Source organism: Cryptomeria japonica, chromosome 3, assembly GCF_030272615.1.
Source record: "Cryptomeria japonica chromosome 3, Sugi_1.0, whole genome shotgun sequence".
NCBI lineage: Eukaryota > Viridiplantae > Streptophyta > Pinopsida > Cupressales > Cupressaceae > Cryptomeria > Cryptomeria japonica.
In genome coordinates this window covers 625,204,623-625,227,512 of record NC_081407.1, presented here as the reverse complement: position 1 = coordinate 625,227,512, position 22,890 = coordinate 625,204,623, and the positions used below count along the sequence as shown (strand labels likewise).

The 22,890-nt window shown below is 35.6% G+C and overlaps 1 protein-coding gene across 6 annotated transcripts in view; it reads right to left on the bottom strand.

The window, feature by feature from the left end:
* LOC131044252 (uncharacterized protein At4g10930) overlaps positions 1-22,890 on the bottom strand; it is a 167,394-nt gene that overhangs the window by 126,537 nt on the left and 17,967 nt on the right. For 3 of the 6 annotated variants that reach the window (XM_057977547.2, XM_057977543.2, XM_057977549.2), the window contains exon 2: positions 820-902. In XM_057977547.2, coding sequence (XP_057833530.1) covers positions 820-902 — 83 coding nt within the window. Of the gene's footprint in view, positions 1-819; positions 903-1,552; positions 1,656-3,178; positions 5,432-22,890 lie in introns of those variants that run through there. The other 3 variants (XM_057977544.2, XM_057977545.2, XM_057977546.2) reach the window with 2 other exon arrangements.

Below are 22,890 nucleotides of genomic sequence, written 5' to 3'. Positions count from 1 at the left end.
TTAAAAATGAAATCAACAATTGTTTTGAGCAATACATGGCCCTCAGATCTCATATTGGCTAATTCCAATTATCCTTTGGATCTCATTATTTTTTAGTTCACTTGCCATTTCAATCACCTTTTTGTAGAATCTACTTGCATTCTAATATACTCTTAAAAAATATTTTCCAGAAGCAAGGTTATAATCATATCCTCGCTCATATGGTTGTTATTACCTACCTTTACTGAAGACTACTTGATAGTGTTTTGTGTGTGGGAAGAGTATTTGGATATTGATTAAATTTAAAGCTTTTGATAGTGGGAGATGATTTAGGTATTCCATTCATTTACTATCATTGTTGGCTGTACATTCAAGTTCCACTGACCTACTACGGTCATTTGCAATATTCAGGTCACTTCTTTATTTATTTATATCACATTTGCCATCCTTAATTTTGTCACTTGAATGATTTGTAAGTGTAGCTAGCATATCTGTGAATGCTCACCCTCCCCTTAACGCAGGTATGATGTTTCAAATTATGTTTGGGAAAGGAAACGGATGCTTCTACAAGCACTCATAATTGCTTGTACTGTCTTGTACTGCCATGCATACAATTTCTATACACTTGACTATAACAAAATTTTATATTAGACAATCACCTAAAAGCTAAGATAACAAAATTTAGTCCTGTGATATACAATATTCAGAATTCATACCTTCAACTTGGAATCATTTACAAATTAACTGATCCTTGACCTCAACTCCATGTCAGTGCTATTGCAAAAAACATTATAAACAATTCAATCTAATAAAATCAATTCAATGTTTTGAACATTTTACCAATGATTGCAGCAGTCCAGGAGCCCGCGGTCAATGACCTCTTCCATACAAATACCACATCTTCCAGTTTCAGTGCCAACCGCCTCCAATGAAACAACCCATAAGAACGGTTAAACAACAGGAGAAGGTTATTTTTTATTTCCAATGAGTTTTTGTTAAATATTCTCACTAAGCACTTTACAAGCAGACTTCAAATACTTAACAAGTATTTTGGATTCTTGACAAGCAATAAATAAAATTGGTTTCAGTTAAAATGAAATTTCATCATTTTCTCATGTATGCATTACTTCATTTCACTAATATATCCATTTAAGCGAGAAAGCACCTCTATAGCAACATCAGGATGAAAATACAAACCAAAAAATAAAGATTTGTCCATACTAACAAAATCTTCACTTTAAACTGTCCAGGATCCTTTAAACAAATGACCTCAAATATACTGTCCTAATCCTACACTCATTGGACTGCAAAAGCATAACATTCACAATGGCTGTTTCATTATACAAAACCTCAAAATCTAAAAAATTCTTTACCATGACTTGGACAAAAAGGATAAGGCCATAACTGACAGCAAATAGTACTGCACATGAAGGAAATAAGTCTTTGTACATCACACCCAAATATATAAACAATGAATCAACACCATCAAATAAAAACTTGATCGTTACAGACATAACACAAAAGTTAATTTTAAAAAATTTGATTAGCTATGAAAGTTTAGATTTGGAATTACAGAATCCTCGAAACTATCGCACTCAGTCTGCACAGGTGAGCCTGCAACAAATATTTCATCCATAATGCTTCTACCAGAATCATGCAAACTATAATGCTTGTCCCTGTAATCAAAAGAAAAGAAAACCAATCTTAGAGAAAATCACCAAAAAGAAAAAAATCGACTTAAGCTGAAATTAGTTTTACCAAGGCATGCCCTCTAAATCCCCTATTGCTTAGTGCCCTTGAACATGAAAAATCTATGTAATTGCAGAGCATGGTGAGATAGAAAACTTATTGTACACAGAAAATCAGTATACCGGTCCCTTACAGATCTTTATGATTCCAACAACCGAACACACCACAAAAGTGAAATATGGCATTCAAGTACGAGTCAACTTTTTGTTATAAATGCATATTTACTAGACTCAGTCAAACCTGGACCCAACTGTCATACCAGTTCAATTCAACCTAGGCCTATTTTTTCTAAAAACATCTATCAAAGAAATATAGCAAAACTAACAATACCTTGAGTTAAACTAAAAACATGTAAGAAAGAAAGCATAAAAATAAAAACAAAAATTTAGTTGAGACTCGTGCATATTTTTACATGTGCTTGTGAATCTGTTTATGCATTTGATATAATGCATTCTGCATATTTCGAGGATGCATAAAATTTTAAATGACTTTTAGTTCCATATATTTTTTCCCCTCTCCAAAGACAAACTGAACATTTCGAACCTGATTGCTATGATCTAAAGAGAGTGGAGTAGCTCAGTTTCAATGATTTTAGAACACTTTCTAACGTTGAATGTTAAAAAAATGCTAGGAGAGACAAATCACCATCTCTTAATGTACATTTCAGCATAAAATGGAACAAGCAACAATGAACTTTCATAATTTATAGCAAGCAATTACGAGAAAAATTTGACAGGTGTCATGAGACTTCTTGATCTTTAGACATGCAAATTACGATTTTATTTTCTCAATGGATTATTATAGTACTTCTTTGCAAAATATTTTCATTAAGAAAATGTTCCATGGTTCTTTCTGAAATTTTTTGATTTATAAATGCCCGATATCCTCTTAATTTTTCAAAATGTCCTCCCTCTAGTGTTTCAGATTTTGTCCCTCTATTGTTTCAGATTTTGTAATCCAGATGTGGAATGGTGTTAATTCACTTGAGAGTGCTTCAGCCTTCAAGTATTCATTTCACAAGTTCTTTACTGATAGAGTTATTTGAGCTGGAATGTACTGTCCCTACGAAAATATTTCAACCAACTGGCAAAATTACTGATTTCACACTCACAGACAATTTGTCAAATAGTTGGCAAACGTTAAACCATTCAGATTCCTGAGTTTTATTCTTAGGAACAGCAGCAACTATCTTTCATAATCATAGAAAAACTTGCAAACAATTGGCATGCAGTGAACAATACAAAGGCATTTTAACAAATAATTTGCAAGCATACACCATTGCTGACATCTAATACATTAATTGTTGATTTACTTTCATATATGTATTCCGTAAACGATTTACAAGTCCAATACAACAATTACTATTACATTTAACCTCTGGCCAAGAATTGAGAAAGAAACATTCCATCAAACAGTTGTCATGTAAACTGAGTACAAGATAAAATGATACCTGGAGCTGCAGCAAAAGGATGATATCGACGCTGCCCAATGTTGTAGAATGACTGATGTATTGATCTGAAACTGGTGCACTACTACTCTAGATGAAGTTTGAAGTCATTCTCATTCTGATATAGCAAAACTTGGACTAGTACAACGTTGTTAATGGCTGCCTTTATCACTAGAATTTTACTAGAATATGGTGGCCTATGGGAGTGATGTGGCTAGAAATGTATATGAAATCCAAAATCAGATTCTTAAGTGTTCTGCCTCCCTTCATAAACCTCATGCACCCTCTCTTTGCTATATGACAATCTTATGAGTAACAATAAAGATTTGATTTAAAACTATGAAGTGGTACGGCCTACAAAAACTAATTAAAAAAACTCTATACCAATGACGCCAGTACTCAATCTTCTCTTTGAATCCCAATATGATTTGCAAGCAAATGACACCCAAACTGAATTATTCCAACACAATAAAATCTCCTACAAACATTCAACGCATTGGTGAACCTTGAACGAATTCACTGAAATGGCTAGGAGGGTTTTCGTCCTCAAAAGCATTCTTTGCCAAAGGGTTTCGATACTAGGGCAGAATAAATGAACAAATTTCAATCTTCACAAGCTAGGACCTCACAAAAATGTACAAAATGAGTTTTCTCTCCTCAAATCTCCCTTTTACACAATTTTCAGAAATAATAAAATATTATTATCCCCTCTAAAAGTGACATTTAAAATCTCTTAATTATATAACACATTTTGGCATTCTTTTTTTAAAGCACTTTATACGTTGGCCAACATTTTAAAATAAATAGACATAAGTTATCTTATAAAACGAATTTTTGATAGCTTAATTATTCAATTCTTTTACATGCATCAATTAAAATCTCCGGAAAATATTAAAGTGGGCCAATTATGCTTCCCCAATTAACTCCACCCGCACATTAAGTGCATAGCTCTTCCCTTCGTAAAAAAGTTGGCGTTCTCCAAAGATGGTGGATTTCTCCAAGAAGTTTGGAGTGCTCCAAGAAGGTTGGAATCGCATGGAAATTGGATAATTATACCCACCTTGATTCCAAGAATTCTCTGCTGCTATCAAAAAACCTTTATGAGAAAGCTGGCACTCTCCAAGAATGTTGGAATGGACCAAAAAAGGGGGCATTATATGGAGCCATATGGTAGTGGATTGGTTTCTCAACTATCCTCTTCTTCCTTGCAAGAGTGTAAAAATTACAACCATTGAGGTCAACATAATACATTGACTTTTTTCCATCATTTTTAAAAGCAACGTTTATCTACATCCTCTTGTCCTTATTTAGTTTTTAACTTGGCAGTAAATACTATTCAATCTTATTTCACATCTTGATTTTTTCTATTCATCCTTCTATTGTCATCCTAGCAAAGAGTAATTATGAGTCTCGGCAAAATGGCATCCTAACACATCTCAGGTGGCTTGATCTCTTTTGCCTTATTCGAATAGACTTGTACCTGAACCAGCCACACCAGGGGGTAGATTAGCTTGGGGTAACATCATTGACCACATTGTAGGAGTGATGTATTCTAAGGTTGATCTCGACACTATGTGTGTTGTATCAAACATTGACTATTCCCACACACTTTGGAGTCGCCTTTAGAGATCCATGGAGACCCTCATATCTCTCCATCCCAAAGGATCCTACTGCACATTGCCGCATTCCCTTTGCAAATGCAGATTGCATAACCTTTAATGATGATACTTTAAAGGAGCTTGAGTATATTACAAGTCTTGCATGTTACAATAGATCAGAGACTTGTCTCCCAATTCCTTCTCCTCACATTGAGATCCAATCTCCATCTTTTGTTGTTCTTAATCAGCTTGGTATTGCCACATCTTTGGCCCCCATTGATTTAATGCAGCAAATAAGCCATCATCTTCCATACATAACTACTTGGGATTCGTATCTTGTAGACATATCATCCTTGTTTGTGGAGCCTCATATTATAGATTTGGAGGATTATCTTGAGGACATTCATCTCCTCTTTGTTGACAGCCACGTCAACATTGTTAGCTCACCATCTTCATCATCTTTGTAGCGTGTTCTACATCAGTCTTCACAGGTTTCTAGATTGACATCATCTCATCCGATATAAGGACATTTGAGTAGTTTTCAAAGGCACACATCATCTGAATTTGGAATTCCTAATTCATCCAGTTTATGGCAATGGCTTCTCCAATCACCAATGGATTTATTTCTTCCTAAGAGGAGAAATGTTGTTTGCAAATAGTGGATAGTGTTCTACCTTCAAGCTTTCATGATTGGCACAGGAACTACTTCTATATGGATGGGGTTCCTATCCTCATTTTTTTTCTCCTATGGGGGGGCATCTATTGTACTTGTGTTATAGAAGCAACCCTTGGGAGATCAAATCGAGTTCTCCTATCCTTCTTTCACTAGTGCATTTATTTCATTTTCTCTCTTTTGGAAAGAAGTTTTTCCCACATGGTTTTCTCCTTTTCTCCAGTTATGAGGGATTTCATTTGTTTATACATGGGCCCCTCATCAAGCCTTGTAGTTGGGACCCATCCATGTATTTCTCATTGCATTCATCATTAATTTTTTAGCTTCTCCCTAAGTTGATCTTAAGGGGAGTGTTGGCGTAATTAGGCAATCACCTTAGTAATTAATTGATCAATCATTAATTACTTTGGTCTCCTATTACTTTATTACACCAAAGCTAAACTCAAGAGTGTTTCTATATTTAAATTGAGCTAATTATAGGTCATGTTGTCTCAAGTTATAAGATGAGGACACTTGTCATGATCTAATTTAATCCTCACCTAGGGTTTCATCTAGACTTTTATCTTTATGCTTTGTAAATAGTCATTTGTAATCATTGTAATCATCCAATATAATCCAATGTAATCCAAGGTTATTCAATCAATCAATACAAGCATATTAATCATGCTTTCTTGGATTTATCTCTCTCAAGGTTGCATAGCTCAATCATGGCATTTTCTCTTCAAATGTGATAAGTGTTTTGATTGCAAGTGATTTTTGGGAGCTGTTGGGTACACTATCAATTCCAACAATAAATTCCAATTGAACAACCATTCCATCTTATACAAATGCTAGAATGAAGTATAAGTAATAGCTCTCATGAAAGAAATTTCAAATCCTATAGAATATTTTGTCATCCCAGATAACTTGTTCAACAATGCAAAATTCTAAAAGCCTTATTACTAGAATTTTCTTAATAGCCACCATGCTAAAAAGTTTGAAAGTAATGTATTAATAATTCATTAACAAATGGCATGCTTTGCTCACTTGTTATGGATAAGGTGCATCTAAAACTAGCAGAGATATCTTATATATGAAGTTACCAGCTCTACCTCCGTCCATTTTATTAACACCGAATAGTCTCTATCTCTAATAACACATCCTTTTTGTCCTTTCTAAGCAATATTTGACATATTAATATTTGCATTTTTATGTTTGTTTTTTGTTTATTTTAATGGTTGGTTGTTGGCACCATATTTTGTATCATTAAATATTGTATTTGTCCAAGCACATCACATGCACATAGATAGGAACTTGGAGCAATTACCTAGGAGAAAATTCGAAATCATTTATTTGTTTCCCCTAGGAAATGTAAAGGCATTAATGATTGCAACGAAATTGAAAACTTAATAGAAAAACTTACTATATTTTGTATTTGAGGAATTCCATATAAACCCCCATCATGTAATAGCGATCAATCAAAGATGTAATATCAACATAATTTGTTCAATGAATGAATAGAAGCAACAACAAAGTAACATCAATTTGTGTTTTCAATACATTTGTGTCAATACCTTTCATGGTTATGCTTGCATCTTGCCACATTATATTGGTCCCATCAAGGGTAAAGGACCCAAGCATACTTTGGGTGAGACTAGAGATCCAGATGCTAGTATGTAGGAGTTAAAGAAGTGTTAACCATGGGCCATTGCATGCATGTATGAAGATGACTAATTTATCAATTCCATTGTCAAGATCCTCTTAGAACTTGCACTCTATGATGCCAAGATGTCTTGGTAGGTTGCATGCATGGATATTTATAAGTGGTTTGCAATAAAGGTTGAGGATTTTATTCACTAGGAAGCACCCTGCAACGTGTTGATGTGTTTTTTATGACACGTTGAACACAAAAGAAAATACTTAAGTATTCTATCCTCTCTAGAACAAGGAAACCTTATATGATAAATTATGTGATCAAACAAGGCCACCCCAAGGTTTCTTTAGTCAGGTCTTGACAGTGCAATCAGATAGTCTCAGTTGAAATGATGTGATATGCTGGAATCACAAAGGGACTTACACAATTGTTCTATGCTTGATTAATTTTTTCAAAAGGAAAACTCTAGCAATTCCAAGCTCTAAAACTTGAATGACTTATGATTTTGCAATAACACTCTTGAAATCAATCCTAATGAATGCTTTGAAATAAAAGGCAAAAGGATGAGGGTTTAAAAATCTATTCTATTCCTAACAATGCAAGCAATTACTATTGACTTAGTGAAACTAAACCATACTTTGCTTTGCCATGAGATAACAACTACACAAAGATGATGCAATCTTCTAAGGTATATCAATGATTTTCAAAACACTTTTACACATCAACAATATGAACAATGAGCATAAAGCAATCGAAGTTGAGCTTTGAAATAAGTTCTGACTAACCAAGCACTGCAATTTGTAATCAACAAACCATAGATGGTATGAATATAAGAGGTTTCGCCATAAATCAACAAATGTCTTCCATTCAACAAAAGAACTCCATTAAAACTAATCTTAAAATTAACTTGAGAAATAGAAAACCATGCTAACATACAAAACAACACATAGGCTCACCAAGCTTCAATGAGTTTCTATTTATTTTGGCAATATCTTAGCAACAATTCCACAAAAGTCTCTCTTTACAAATGAAATGGGCAAGCTTTATAAAGAGCTCCCAATTACAACCAAGGGCTCAGATTGATTTAAAATCAATAGCCAAGATTAAGACAACAAAACCCTAATTAGGGTTAGCTACAATTACTAACCCACTAACTTTATTACATAATGACCAATGAAAAATAGAGTACCCTCCTAGGCACAAAATGTGAGTTGAAGCAAATAGGAAAATTCCATGCCACCAAGAAGCATAACAACTCATCCTCTAGAACTATGTGCCCCTTATCTCTTTCCTTGTTTGCAAATTCAATGAACCTGGACATGACAAGTTCGATCTCATTCATTGATACACTTGGCGTAGCCTCTCTCTTGAATTCAATGGCTGCCAAGTCCTCATTACACTTAACAAAAATCTTTTCCCATTTTGTCCTTTGCTTTTGAATTGCATACATAAAACTTAGGAATGAAGCAGCATCATCCAAATGACTCCCCAAAATAGAACCTGTAGCTTTGAAGAAGACACTTTTCATTTTATCCTTCGAGTTATTTACATTCACATCTTCATTATCATTCACCTCCTTCGAAAGTATTGCCTCCATTGAAACGAGGGTTCTATCCTAAATTTCCTTGACCGTTTTCCTCAATCGAATGCAATCATAATTTGCTTTCTCAAGGACTTCCTTTTTAAAGATCAATACACAATACCAACTATGAAAATCATATGCTTGATTCACTTCCATCACCTTTCCTTCTACCAAAGTTTGCTTAAGAATATCCTTTAGCAAATGGAAACATGGAATAGTTTTATCTTGATGATCATAAAATTCCTCCCATAATTCAACTATGATTTGAATTCTATCCAAGATAGCTGCAAAATTCCCATATACTTGTACCAGATCTTCCATGAATTCATTTACTTTATTGAAAGTATTCTCAATCCATTCCTTTGACTCTTGAGCCGTCCTTTTCATTTCTTCAAATTCTCAACTAATTCCCTTGAAGAACTACAAGTGGTACAAATGTCTCATCTTCTTGTCGAACGGGATTCATCAAGCGCCTTATGCAGTCTTTCAATTGTTGGTTCTCAGCTTTAAGTTGATTCTTCCTTTCTTCTACTTTCCTCCATCTTTCCTTAAACATTTTTGCGGACTCGTCAAAATCCTCAATTAATTGTTCCTTTGTTGTTGGTCCCAAATCAATTCTTGTGATCTCATACTCTTCTAGAATGATGTCTTCCTTTTCTTTGTCTACCTTTGGAACTACAACATGCAAGGTGTGAGATCCTAAACTCTCATGTGTAATCTTGGAGTACTTCTTAGCTCTCTTCTTCTCCACAGTGTTACCAATCCTTTTTAGAAAATATTCCAAGTTATTAACTGGATTATATTCTATCACAGATTTCCTCTTCATTCGCTCCCTCAACCATTCAGGAATTGTCAACTATTCCTCATCCTCATCTAGCTCTTCTTGTTCTTGAACTTCTTGCAATGTCGATATCATCCCCTCATTGAGCTCCTCATCCCAAAAGCTCAAGTTTTCCTTTAAGACTTCCTCAAGTGGAATCCGTTCCATTGATTGATCATCATCAATTTCCATGACATGAAAAGGATTTTCTTCTTTATTTTTTTTGCAAAGTAAAGTCCATAGACTCATTTATACCTTGATCATCTCAAACTCTTGGCTTTGATTCATTTTCCTTTGATGGCTCGTTCTCAACAATAGATGTCCCATTCTTGTCTACGGAAACAACAACCTCATGTACTGAAGAATTACTATTTGATGAGCGAATCATACATGTCTTTTGCCTTTTCTGCTTTGGCTCCTCACTAGGAACCTCCTTCCTTTTCGCATTCTTGGATTGTTAAGTTTCAGCTACATCTTTCTTTTTCTTGTGAGATTCATCCTCTTGCCTACTTTCATGCTCAATACTGATTTCTTGTTGACTTTCCATCATTTCATCATTAGAAGAATGTGACTCCATATCTCCCATCAAAGCATACATTAAAGGGATAGCTTGTGCTTTCAACTTTGCAATCTATTGATCCATCCATTTTCTTGTTTATGCCATAACTGGTCTCATCAACTCATCTAAGTCCCCACTATTTCAACTTTTGACCAACTTAGAGGAGGAAGAGGTTCATTCCTTTCTTGCTCAAACTGATGTTGGACATAATTTCCATCATCTTTCACTTGATCCAACACAAAATAACTATCAAATTCTAATCATTTGTACCGGTAGCCGAGAATTCATTCTCTTTCGGATCCCAAAATCATCCACTACATTTGCCCAATAATCCTCAAGATGCATTTTGTGCGGGTATTTCCTTCCATAAGCTCTCCCTTTACTATTATAAGGATCAAAATTCACTCCGTATAGGTAAGCTACAAGAGGGTAGAATTGTAACTCCTCCTCGGACTTCTCGACTGCTTGGATTGAAGGACATACATCAATTGAATTTCCTATAATAATTGGAAATGTTACCCCAACCTTGTATTTATTTTCTTGAATCTTATCATACATGGATAGTTCTCTTGTAACCTCCAACAATTCCATCTTATTTGTTGGGAACCTCGGTAGCTTGTAAGGAGAGGATGAGAATCCCTGCAATTGGATGTAAGTGAACTTAGGAGACTGAATGAACCACGAACCATTCTTCTTCACCAAATCCCTAACCTCTTGTGACAATCTCATATGAGTGCAATTCTCACAATATACATTGAAAAGGCATCATTCACTGTTCTAAAATGAACAATATTATGCAAGTGCAACTAAGAGTAACAATCATATACTTTGATGTGTCCTTCATCGTCCCCAACTGTTCCTCTATATGTTAATCCTTTATACCTATATGTTCTTGCCAAGAGCTAGACAAGGTATGAACTCATATAGAAATATTGGGAGCGCTCCAACTTCCTCAGTTGATCATCTAAATTTTTACTACTAATCTAGGCCCAATTGATCATCTTTACTCTTGATAAAATTTCCTCAATGAAATAAAACATCCATGGTTCAAAATTAAAAGCTTCAAGGCATCCCATGACTCTATTCAACAATGTGACAAGATCTCTATACTCATTAAAATATGACCTATGAAGCTTCTTGGGCATCTTAGAATGATGAGGTCTTGGTTTCAACAACCAAGAGTTATTGATGATTTTTGCACAAGAATCAGATCCATCCTCATATATCTTCAAAGCCTCCTCCTTTGTCATGTCAATTGTGGAATTATATATGGGAATATCGAATGTCTCTAAAATAGCCTCCTCCATAAGGTAAGCTAATACTTTGCCATCAGGAGCTACCATGCGCCTTTCCTTGGGATAATAATGCTTGGCACATTCCACTATCAACTCGTTACACTATATTGCAAGAGGGAAACTAGCAACTTGCACAATTCCATTACATATCATCCTTTTAGCAATCTTCGATGGGTCACACCTATACATCACCCTTTGAACTTCTCCATGTTCTTGTGTCCTAAGTTGGTATCTCCAACTTTCTTCCATCATGAGATGATCCTTGACTCTAGAAGTACTCCCTTAGCATCGTTCTTGATTTGAGTTTCCCTTGACATTTCTCCGGTCCTAGCAGCTGACATATATTTATAAAAACAAAACACCTTAAGTTACAAAGCGAAGGAAAGCGAAGGAATGCAAAATCGGTTTCAAGACATTTCAAATAAAATGCAAGAAGTAGCTATGATAACATAATGGAAGTTTTATGAAGAAGAATTTTCACATAATGTCTATCAATTGAATTCACTCCAATTCCCTTATTTGAAGCCTGAAATGTATGAAAGTCTTGGTTTAAATTCTGATTTTCTTTAAAATCTGGACTTGAATAAGGCTCAATGCGCTTTTACTCTTCTCAAATGGGCACCTTTTCCTATTCCAAAATTCAGATTTCCCTTGAAAATAATGTAGGTCATAAATCTGATCAGAATTAGTATGTCTCTCTTTTCCCTTGGCTGGAAAATTTGCTTCAATTAGGTCAAGTCTGGAATTTGTTTTGCAACTCTGATTTCTGATGGTGAAAATTGTCCAACTCCTGCTGCAACTCACACATGAATGCTGGGAAAAAATCGCTTCCAATGCCTGCTACAATTCACACTCTAAGTCTGATCTACAAATTCGCTTCAATGTGCAAGGTGATTACTTGAAAATTCGCCTCAGGTTTGCTGCAACTTGCTGGGAAATTCGCCCTCCTCTTGGCTGGAAATTAACCTCTGATTAGGTCTGATTTTAAATGTTGAATGAGGTCTGCAGAATTCGCACTTAAAACTAGTAAAAATGTCTCCCAAGTTCGATCGATTCAGGCGTCACAACTTCGCTCTAATGTCCAATTCAGAAATCCACCTTATGTTGCAAGATGATTGCTTGAAAATCTGATGAAATTCACTTCAAGTCTGCTGTAAATTGCTTCCTCCAGGTCTGCTTATAGTTTGTTAGGAATGTTTTGAATGAATTGATGTTTGAAATGGAATTCCTTGACCCTCATATATAGGCGTCACCTGGATTCCTAATGAGGTTGGCCTAATTGAAATTTGAATTGTTTTCTTTTACCCTTATAGAGCCGCCTTACTATTGTTTTTTTAATTCATGGCTCATCCCTTAAGTCGACCTCCACCACTTAAGCTCTTCACCTACACGTTTTGATAACCTTCATCAAAGTTGGCCTAGTTGAGGTAATTACACATTTGATTCAATGCAAGAGGTGGCAGGTTTTCACCTAGTACATGCATTAAACAAGGCGGAGATTAGGAGTGCATATGCAATGCCTAGCGGAAGTTAGGGGATCTTGTCCAATGCATGGCGGAAATCCATCTTTTGCATGCATTGATGAGTAGAAATCACCTCTTGCCTTGCATTGTCAAGCAAACTTGGTCCTATTATTGCATCCTTTGGGCAGAGTTTACAAGGATTGCAATATTTTCAATTGGATATCACAAGGATCTTGACATTGTCTTTTTTTTAAGAGGACTTTGATCCCTAGTCTGTATTTTCAAGTGAAATCCAACCATATCCTTAGAATTTCAAGCTGAAGCGAACCTCATGGCATGTGCATTACAAATCGGACTTCTCATGCATTCATGTATTAGAGATGGGAGATTTAATGAGCTTATGTAGTGCCTAACAGAACTTGAGGCTTGTCTTGCACAACCTTGCAGAGATGCACCCAATGCATGCAATACATGGCAGAGTTTTCAAGTGTATATGTATACGTTGGCGGAGATTAGATCCAGCCATGTAATGCAAGGCAGAGTTTAAGGGTCATCATGTAATACTTGGCGGAGATATGGGGTTCTCATGTATAAACCAAAGCGGAGATTCACATTGTGCATGCATAAAAGGGCTTATACATGGCAGAAATTCACCTTATGCATGCATAAACCAAGTGAAGCAAGGCAGAATTTAGAGGTAAATTAAGCAATGCATGGCAGAAATAAGAAATTCATCTTTTGCACGCATCAACCAAGGGTTCAAAGCGGAAATTCTCATAGTGCATGCATAAAATGACTAATACAAGGTCAAAAATTAGATGTAGCTGCATATAACAATCATACTTCCTCACTTAAGCCTTCACATAAACTTTGCATTAAAAACTTTTGCAACTTTCTCACTTCTTGACAACATTTTGCATTTCAACAACTTTATTGCTGCACCTGACAACCTTTCGACACTATTGACGACATTTTACAAAATTGTCAATATTGTGCATTTCACCTTTAAATCATAGCCTTGATGCTCATACTCTTGCCAAACATACCAAACCCTAAGAAAAACCCTAAAACCCTAAAGTAAAGCGACTCAAGAAAGCGAAGACAAAGGGGGTCCCATTTGCAATGGGGTGATGTGTGCAAACGTCACAACATAGCGCACACCTAAGAAAGTGGTGTCTAGTTGAGCTATTCAATTCAATATACTAAGAGTTCTAGGTGTAGCTATTAGAACATTTATTGGTTTGCTTGGAAGTGTGGATGAAGCAACATAGATTTGAACACCAAGGATAGTCGAGTAGATAGAAAAGAATGTTGCATGATTTTGACAACCTAACACGGAGTGGATGTGTACCATCGACACCTTTATCAAGCACACCATCAACATCCATATCATACAATTTGTTGCCTTGACATGTAATCCTATGGATGAGGTTGTGCATAAGTTTCTTATTAAAGTAATATCGTGATATTTAACTTATAATGGGCATTTAAGTCATTTAGTTAGTAACTTTCTTTTTTGTAAGTCGGTTAGTATTTAGAATCTTCCTATTCTATCTTTAGTTCTCAATCGTTTCCGTTATGGAAAAGTCTTCTGCAGTTGCTTATATAAGGAGTATTCATCTCATCTGTCAATATAACAATCAATTATTAATTCATGGTGTCAAAGCATAGACTCTTTTTTGGCGAATTTAAAATAAAAAATTGTGGTCTTTACCTGAAAATTTCAAGGAAATTTCTAGAAGTTTTTTGCCTAATTTTTTAAAAAACAAAATCATGGGTTTTGTCTGTATAATTGAGGCTTTTTGATTAACAAAATTTTTTGATCAATTTTTCAAATAAAATCAAGGGTTCCTAGAATTTGAAGGTTTCGTCTACTAAAAATCATAGGCTTGATTTTTTTTTTTAAATCAAGGGTAATCTATTGTAGAAAATTGTGTCGGTTTTTTCTCTCAAATTCACGAATATTAATTCTTGAAAAATAGCAATTCTGCCAAAATATCAAAAATTGAGGGTTTCTAGCTTTGTTATCTTTCGCGTGAGGGTTTCAGATCCTTTTCCCATGTGACAAAAGGTTCTTTTACTAAGTTTTTTTGCGTGTGTTTCTACTCGCGACGGGATTCATTTGCAAATCCTAGTTTTTGTCAATTTTTTGTGCGATCTGGAGGGTTTTCCACAACAGCTCTGAGGTTTTGCACAATTCTTCTCAAGTTTTGCACGATTTTTCCTAAGGTTTTTTCCTGAGCAAACTCAATAGAATTGTCCAAAAGTGGGCTCCAATCCCCCAGACATCAAAGGTGTGCCACTTTTTCAAGATTTTAAAGCAACACCTTATTTTTGGAGGGGACTCTAGTCCTCAAAGACATTGTGCAATTATAGAGGCAGCATTTCTAGTTGAGAAGGAACACATGAATTTCATTAGTTATGCACTTGAAAGAGCTAAAATGTAGTGATGGATGGCCCATCAATAACTTTAATAGATTGGAATGCATTCAAGTAGATCTTTCTACATAGATTTGTAGAACCTAATACACCCAAAGCATTACAGTACTCGGGTGAGGCTTTTGCACACATGAAAGTGATACAGAGCATCCACACACTCAACCAACTAAGGGAGATCTTTCTCCCAACTCACCTATCCAATTAGGTGATAACTCTTCACTTACTCACAAAACCCCTCACAAGGTTATTGAGCGCTTACAAGGCTTCCATACCCCAACAACACACCCATGCTTCTCGACACATCTCCAACCCTTGACATACACTCAACTAGGGCAAAACAACATGATCAAACCCCAATCCAAACTTTCCAACACTCACTCACCACCAACACTCTTTTGATAACCATCCCTAAGAACTTCATAACACCCTTGAGGACTCTTCTCTTCTTAGTCCACACACCAACCTACAACCCCCCTTCCACCCTAATAGACATAAAGAAACCCACTCTTGCAGCACTGTCCTACTGTGACAGTCTTAATTTGTATTGGACAGTCAATGAACTTGGACCATTCCTTACCCATGGAACTTCAAACACGAGTAATTATGTTGGAGGACTCTTCCACTTCACCCCTGACATCCAACCCAATCATCAAACTCACTTCTAAGTTTGCAAAGAGCAGTGATACAACTCACTGTCAAACTGTGACAGTCTTAAGGCTTTTGTGTGGACAGTCAAAAATTTGTTTGTTTGCTGTGGTTCTTCAACTTAATAACCTTTGGATCACACCAAGGGGTCCCTCACACATCCCTCTCTCCCTTCACAAGATCTCCCAAGGACCAATGATACACCTTCACCACCCAAAACTTCATGAAACCACTGTGTTCTCAGACTGAGACACAGAAATCGGTGCTTTCCAATACATTAGCACATGCCAAAATGCTCATGAGACCCTGCAAACACAAAAATATGGAAGAGCATGAAATTATACAAGTTCCCACCCATTTTGTGGGTTTCCAATGGCTAGAAATGGAGATTTACATTATTACATGCTCACTGTTAACCCTAGGGAGGGTTTTGACAGTTTACACAAAAACTTTGATATCTCAGTCAAAACGTAATAAAAAATGAATGAAACAAAGATCAAATTAAAGTAGATTCAATTCCTCTTCATTCCCAGTGAGTTTGCAAAGCAGATGAATGAGATATCATAGAGAAAAAAACCAAAGTACAGACTGTTACGTCTGAAAATTACAAGAAATGTGCAGGGAACTTCAAGATTTTTATTGAATTTCATTTCAAAAGCATATCAACCTTCACACTGACCGAGGACAGGCTTATTTTAAATGTTCTTTGAGCCCTCTCCAACGGTTATAACCAACATTTGAACTTGCATTACCAACTAACACCTAATTACTCATATAATGCAAAAAGTTGCTTTAGCAATTTTTGACAATATTGACAATTTTGCCTAAAATAGGTCATTAACTCAACCTAAGACCAATATGACTCAAAAATGATACAAATAGGTTCAAATAGGTCTATAAGACCTTGACACATCCTTTATCACCATATTGGACCCATTGATACACATTTTCCACATAATGACAATTTTGACAATATTTGTCAACATGACTCCTCAAAGACTCAACACACAACCTAATGGCCATAATGACCCTTATTACATCAAATATGGTCTTCCAGGACCTTATTCACCACAAAAACTCAAAAACTTCAACTTGACATCAATTTGGCCTCATGGCGGCCATCTTGTGCTAGGTGCTCCTGCACCAGCATGTTCTTAAATGCCAAGGAATATTGAAACCTCTTATGGAGAATTGTGATCCTACACTTTCAGTACACAAGTTTGCATAGACCTTGATGGATTTCATGCAAGTCTGGTATATACAAAAAGAGGCACGCATAAATATCTCTAATTGGAAATTGACTCTTCAAATTTCTAACACATGTTCAAGTTCTATGACACACAATGCCAACAATCGATTGGGCCCTCAAAACAGCTCTATTCATTGATCGACCCAAGATTCTTGTTGTGGCTTGGTGCATGTTTGAAGAATCAACCCAAGATTGTTGTTGTGCTTTGGTGCATGTTTGATGAGCATGACTTCAAGGACAAGTCCAATAATTGCACCTGGAGAGATGATAGCGTGAGCATGCGAAAGGGAACTCTAAAAGAGAACAATGCACAATAGGAGAGAGATGCAAAAATGGATGTGCTATAAAACATTCAAGTTCAAACCATATAAGCAGACTGTCAAGTGGAAGAGAGTAAAGAAGCAAATTATGCCTATCATATGAGCTGTTGTAAATAATCCAAGACAACAATGGGGCAAAAGACGCACTTGAGATGGCAACCATATGGGAAGATAATTGAATTATTGCATGAATATGAGGATCTATTCCCTAGATGATATCTAGCAATGAAAAAGTGCATATACAAGCTAATCCCAATCTACACATCAAAGTAAAGGAAGAGATTGATAAGATGTTGGAGGCAATGGTGATTTTTCCAATAGACAAATCTAAATGGGTAAGCCTCATGGTGATCCTCATCAACAAGGATGGCAAGATCAAGAAATGTGTTGTAAACTGAGCACCGAATGAGGCTTGTGTCATGGATCCAGCCCCCACCTCTTTCACTAAAGAAATTTTGGAAGGTGTTGCTAGTAGAATACTCTTATGAAGGATAAAGATCATAAAGGATAAGGACATTGAACAAGTTGAAATAGAGATCATAAGATGTGCACATACCAGCATGCTTTCCTGATTGAAGCAAAGAATAGCGAGGAAATTCACTTGTTACAAGGAGCATATGAAAGTGTAGTCCTGTTAAAGAAACCTTAGCATATGACTTAGTATTTTCAGTTTGCATGGAACATGAAAATGGTTACTAATAGAGTTGTGGATTATCAAACTCATACACTAAGTTGAGGTGTCTTTAATGCATTATGGATGTGGCCACCCCAACAAAGGATTGCTTTGAACTTTTATATGAATTGCTTGTCCCAATAATAAAAGCTCGGGATGGGAACACTTTGAATCAATAAGAGAAAAAAATGTTGGCTAACAGTGAAGACAAATAACAGCAATTAAATTAATATCAAAGGAGAGATTTATGTGCAGCAATTTCATTAGTGAAGGCTATGATTAGTATCAAATACAGCGAACTATTACAGGAAAACACACAGCAGTGCATATGGGGTCTATGCTAATATAGACAGCGATACATGTACACAGCAGCAATCTGATCAAATTTCTCAAGTAATACACAGAAATCATTCAGCACAAAAAAAATTTTAAAAAAATATACAAGACAAAATCCAGAAAAGACAAAATAGCACAAAAGGACAAAATAGTACATAAAGACAAAATAGTGAACAAGACAAAAAATCATAAGGCAGCTATTATAGTTTGATGACTTTATTTTCATTGGCAACAATTAATACTAGAGAAAAGAGCAACGTTTAGTAAAGGCAAAAAGTATTCTTATTTACAAAGGGTGCGATCTGTTTAAGTCAGAAATTAATAGACATATTATGATTATTTAAAAGGACAATAACTCAAACATTTGTCTTTTGTGAAACGGTTTGTCTATTAAGAAATGGTATCTCTCTTAAGAGAAGACACAACCTTTCAATTAAGATATGTAGATATAAAATAATCATTGTGCGAGAGTTTGAGAAGTGTGTAGAACAAATGAGCTTATAATATATACACAGCAGATTAGAGGATTAAAAAGAAGCAGTTATATAAGGCATATGAGTAATGTGTGGAGTAAAAAGCGTTGAATACGACGATATAAAAGGGTGTACGAAATGAGTATGAAGTGGTGTGTTATTTAGTAGGAGTTTTCTCTCTTGGCAAAAGACATCTCCATTCATGAGATCATGTATAAAAGGCATTTGATAAGTGATGAAATAGGTGTGAGGAGAACAAAAAGGCATACCAAATAGACCAGCAAATGAAGAGAAAATTATTAGAAGAGTATATACAGAAATGATGCATGGTGGAGAGAATAAATGAGAGATTTCAAGGCAGAATTGAAAAGAGTTTTGAAGCATATTTTTTGTGAAGAAAAGTACATAGACATTTAAAGAAATCAATGTGCTGAAGATCTAAGAGCAGACTATGAATGAGATTTATGTGAGATATATAAAAGAGATCAAGTTGTCCATCATCCGTTGAAGGAGAAACATAGGTGGTACTTTCCTTTAAACGTTGGTGCTTCCTAAAAGAGATATTGGTGTCTCTTTAGTAGGTTGGTGCCTACAAATTCAGAAGTGGAAGTTGGTGCTCACAAATTGAATGAGGGGTTGGTGCCTCTAGTAGGTTAGTGCCTACGAATTCAAAAGTGGGAGTTGGTGCTTCTAGTGTGTTGGTGCTCACAAATCAAATTAATGGTTCATGCCTCTAGTAGGTTGGTGCCTACAAAATTTGTAAAAAGAAGATTAATTAAAGCATTACTGTGTCATAATTTTCTCCTATAAGGCCATAAGGGTTTCCATGTAAATATTGTGTGTTATTGTGTTCTTCTCAAGTGCATGACTATCAATGTTGAGTAAATGATGTTATTGTGACTGATAAAGTTTTAAAGGTAAAAGTTGCATTATACTGATCCACCCCCACCCCCTCTTAGTATAATTGTGTCCTCAGCAACCCTTGGATCTATGCAATGCAATTCATTCATTCCACTTTCTATCAATGCATCCAATTCCCTCATTCAAGAATAGAAATAATCGTTCTTGCTGATCCCCATCCTCTTCAATATTGTAAAATGTTGGAGGTTCACCTCCAAAAAGTCATCAATCATTGGCCCATCATTGAAGCATCTTCAATACTTGAAGCAAAAAAATCATAATCCTACATAGATCCTAATGACCTTGCATCCACAACCTAAAACTCACATCAAGATCATTGGCAAAGGTTGTGGGGAGTACAAAATCCAAGATGCCTTTCACATAGGTGAGTTTCCTCTTTCTCCTTGATCTCATGGTAAGCCCAACATACATCAACAGAAAGCAAAAGCCTCAGTACAGTATCGATAAACTAATTTCATTCAACATGGTTTCCTCATCAATGAAAAGATCAAAGGTGATTAATATTCTTGGCTCTATGACAATTAAAAGCTAGCACCTTGCTTCAAAAACAATGAGTATCCCATAGCCAACAAAATATGTAATAGCATGAAATATAAAGGAAAAGGCCTGTACCTTAATGAACAAGGAATCATTGAACCTATACATATATATGAGAATGTAGCAACTTGGGGATTAAGATATAGGTCTTTTGATTAAGATATATATTTCCAAGATCACTTGGAATGCTTCTTTCAATATTGAAAACATTAAGATAGAGCCCATTCATGGCCCTTACAAAGATCTTGCCACAAATAAACTTTTCTATGAAACCACAATCTGCACCATTGACATTGACCTTAAATACCATGAGCTTAATAGTTGAGACCAACAAGATCATATATCATTAGATACATTTCAAAACGATGAAGCGCTTGCCAAATTTATGGGACTTCGAGATTGAATTCCATAAAATCACAAAAAAATAGAAGTTTGCCTTGATACATTCGGATACTTTGGGGAAAGGGAATAGTTTTTTACTCAAAAAGAAACCAAAAAATTTGAAAGAATCAAAAAGTTAAAAATCAGGGTCCACTAGTGAAAACCTGTCTGAGGTGCTATCAGACGAAGAAAAAAAATTAAGAAAATAAAGATGTGTCCATTGCTGAAAACCCCTTGAGGGCACCCATGGATTAGAAAGTCAACCTTCTCTTGGAACCAATTCAACTACAAAATATAGTTCTACATCAATGGTTGAAGAGGCCTTGAATGTTAATCTTGGAAAGCAAGAGAATCATAAGATCATTCAAATTGTAGCAACTTTGAATCCTAAAGAAAAGGAACTTTCACTAACATACACAACGAATTTTCAAATACATTTGTAGATCAAGAGGAAATCGAAGGATAGGTAGAAGCAAATCAATTGACAAAAACACCATTTGACTTTCCAAATGAATCTATCTTAACTCTTGAAGAATCACCTAAATGGAAACTTCATTTCAATGGATCTTTCACCACTTGTGGCTTGGGGGCAGGCATCTTATTCCTTACACTACAAAGAGATTTTACACCTAAAGCATTCAAGATTGGTTTTCCTTGTATAAATAACACTGCTAAATATGAACCACTAACTTCAGGTTTGAAACTAATAATTCAATGGAACATACAACATTTATCAATCTTTGATGATTCTTGATTAGTTATCAAGCAAGTCAATGATTAATACCATACAAAGGATGAAGTTCATTCCATATAAAAGGATGGTTAACAATTTTAAGCATTAGATTATACACATCCAATTCAAGAAAATCTCTCAAATGAACAACAAAATTGTTGATTCCATGGCAATAGTTGGTTCTCTCCTCATGATATAGAAAGATACTGAACAATATCAAATTTTGGTTTAACTTCCACTTCTTACATACAACATCCTAGAAACAAAAATGGCATGTGAACTTGTTGGTCCTAATTCCCGTGGATATAATGACATTTACAACTACCTCCATGACCAAATCCTTCCACCAACCTCTCACCCAACCAACACAAATCTTTTATCCAATACACATCTTGTTTCACCCTCCTTTGCAGCACACTCTACCATAGGAATTATAATGGCATTTTGTTAAGATGTTTAAATTCAGATGAAACAAACCTAGCAATCAAAGAAGTTCATAATGGTATTTGCAAAATACACACAAGCAGCATAGTCCTTGTAAAAAAGCTCTTAAGAGTAGGATACTATTGGCCCACCACAGAACACGACACCTATCAATATGTCAAAAAGTGTGTGGCATGTCAAAAACATGGGGGCATAATTTATGCACCATCTCAAATCTTGCAACCAATCATGCCTCCATGGCCTTTTTCCACATGGGGCCTTGGTCTCATTGGCAAAATCAACCCTTCTTTCTCTAATGACCATAAGCATATCACTACCACAACAAAATACTTCACTAAGTGGGCAAAATCAATTCCTCTCACCTATGTGACCAGCAAGCAAATTTCTAAATTTATTCGCAGCCACATCATCTATCGGCATGATATCCCTACTTCAATCATTAAGAATAATGGTGAGTCCTTCAAGAGCCATGAAATCTGAACCTTTTGCAACAAGTTCCATGTCAAGCACAAATGGTCCACACTATACTATGCCCAAGTTAATGGCCAAGTTGAAGCATCCAACAAGACTCTTATCAAGATACTCTAAAACGATCATCAATGATGATGGTCATGATTGGCATCATCAAATTGTGGGTTGGTTGTGATTAGCACCTTCAAACCTACCCCACTTGTGGACTTACCACACTAGTATCTAGACCCCTACTAAAGCAACCGTCTATTCTCCAATTTTTCGAGCTGAAGCAACTTTACCAATTATGATTGAGTTACCATCATTGCACAATTCTTTGCAAGACATAAATGATGATGAAGAATATGTGGTTGCACATTTCCATGAATTAGAACTCCTTGAGGAACGACAGCTCTATACACTTAATCACTCGAAGCATACCACAACCGACTGCATCGCAAATACACTAAATTTACAAGATCTAAAGAGTT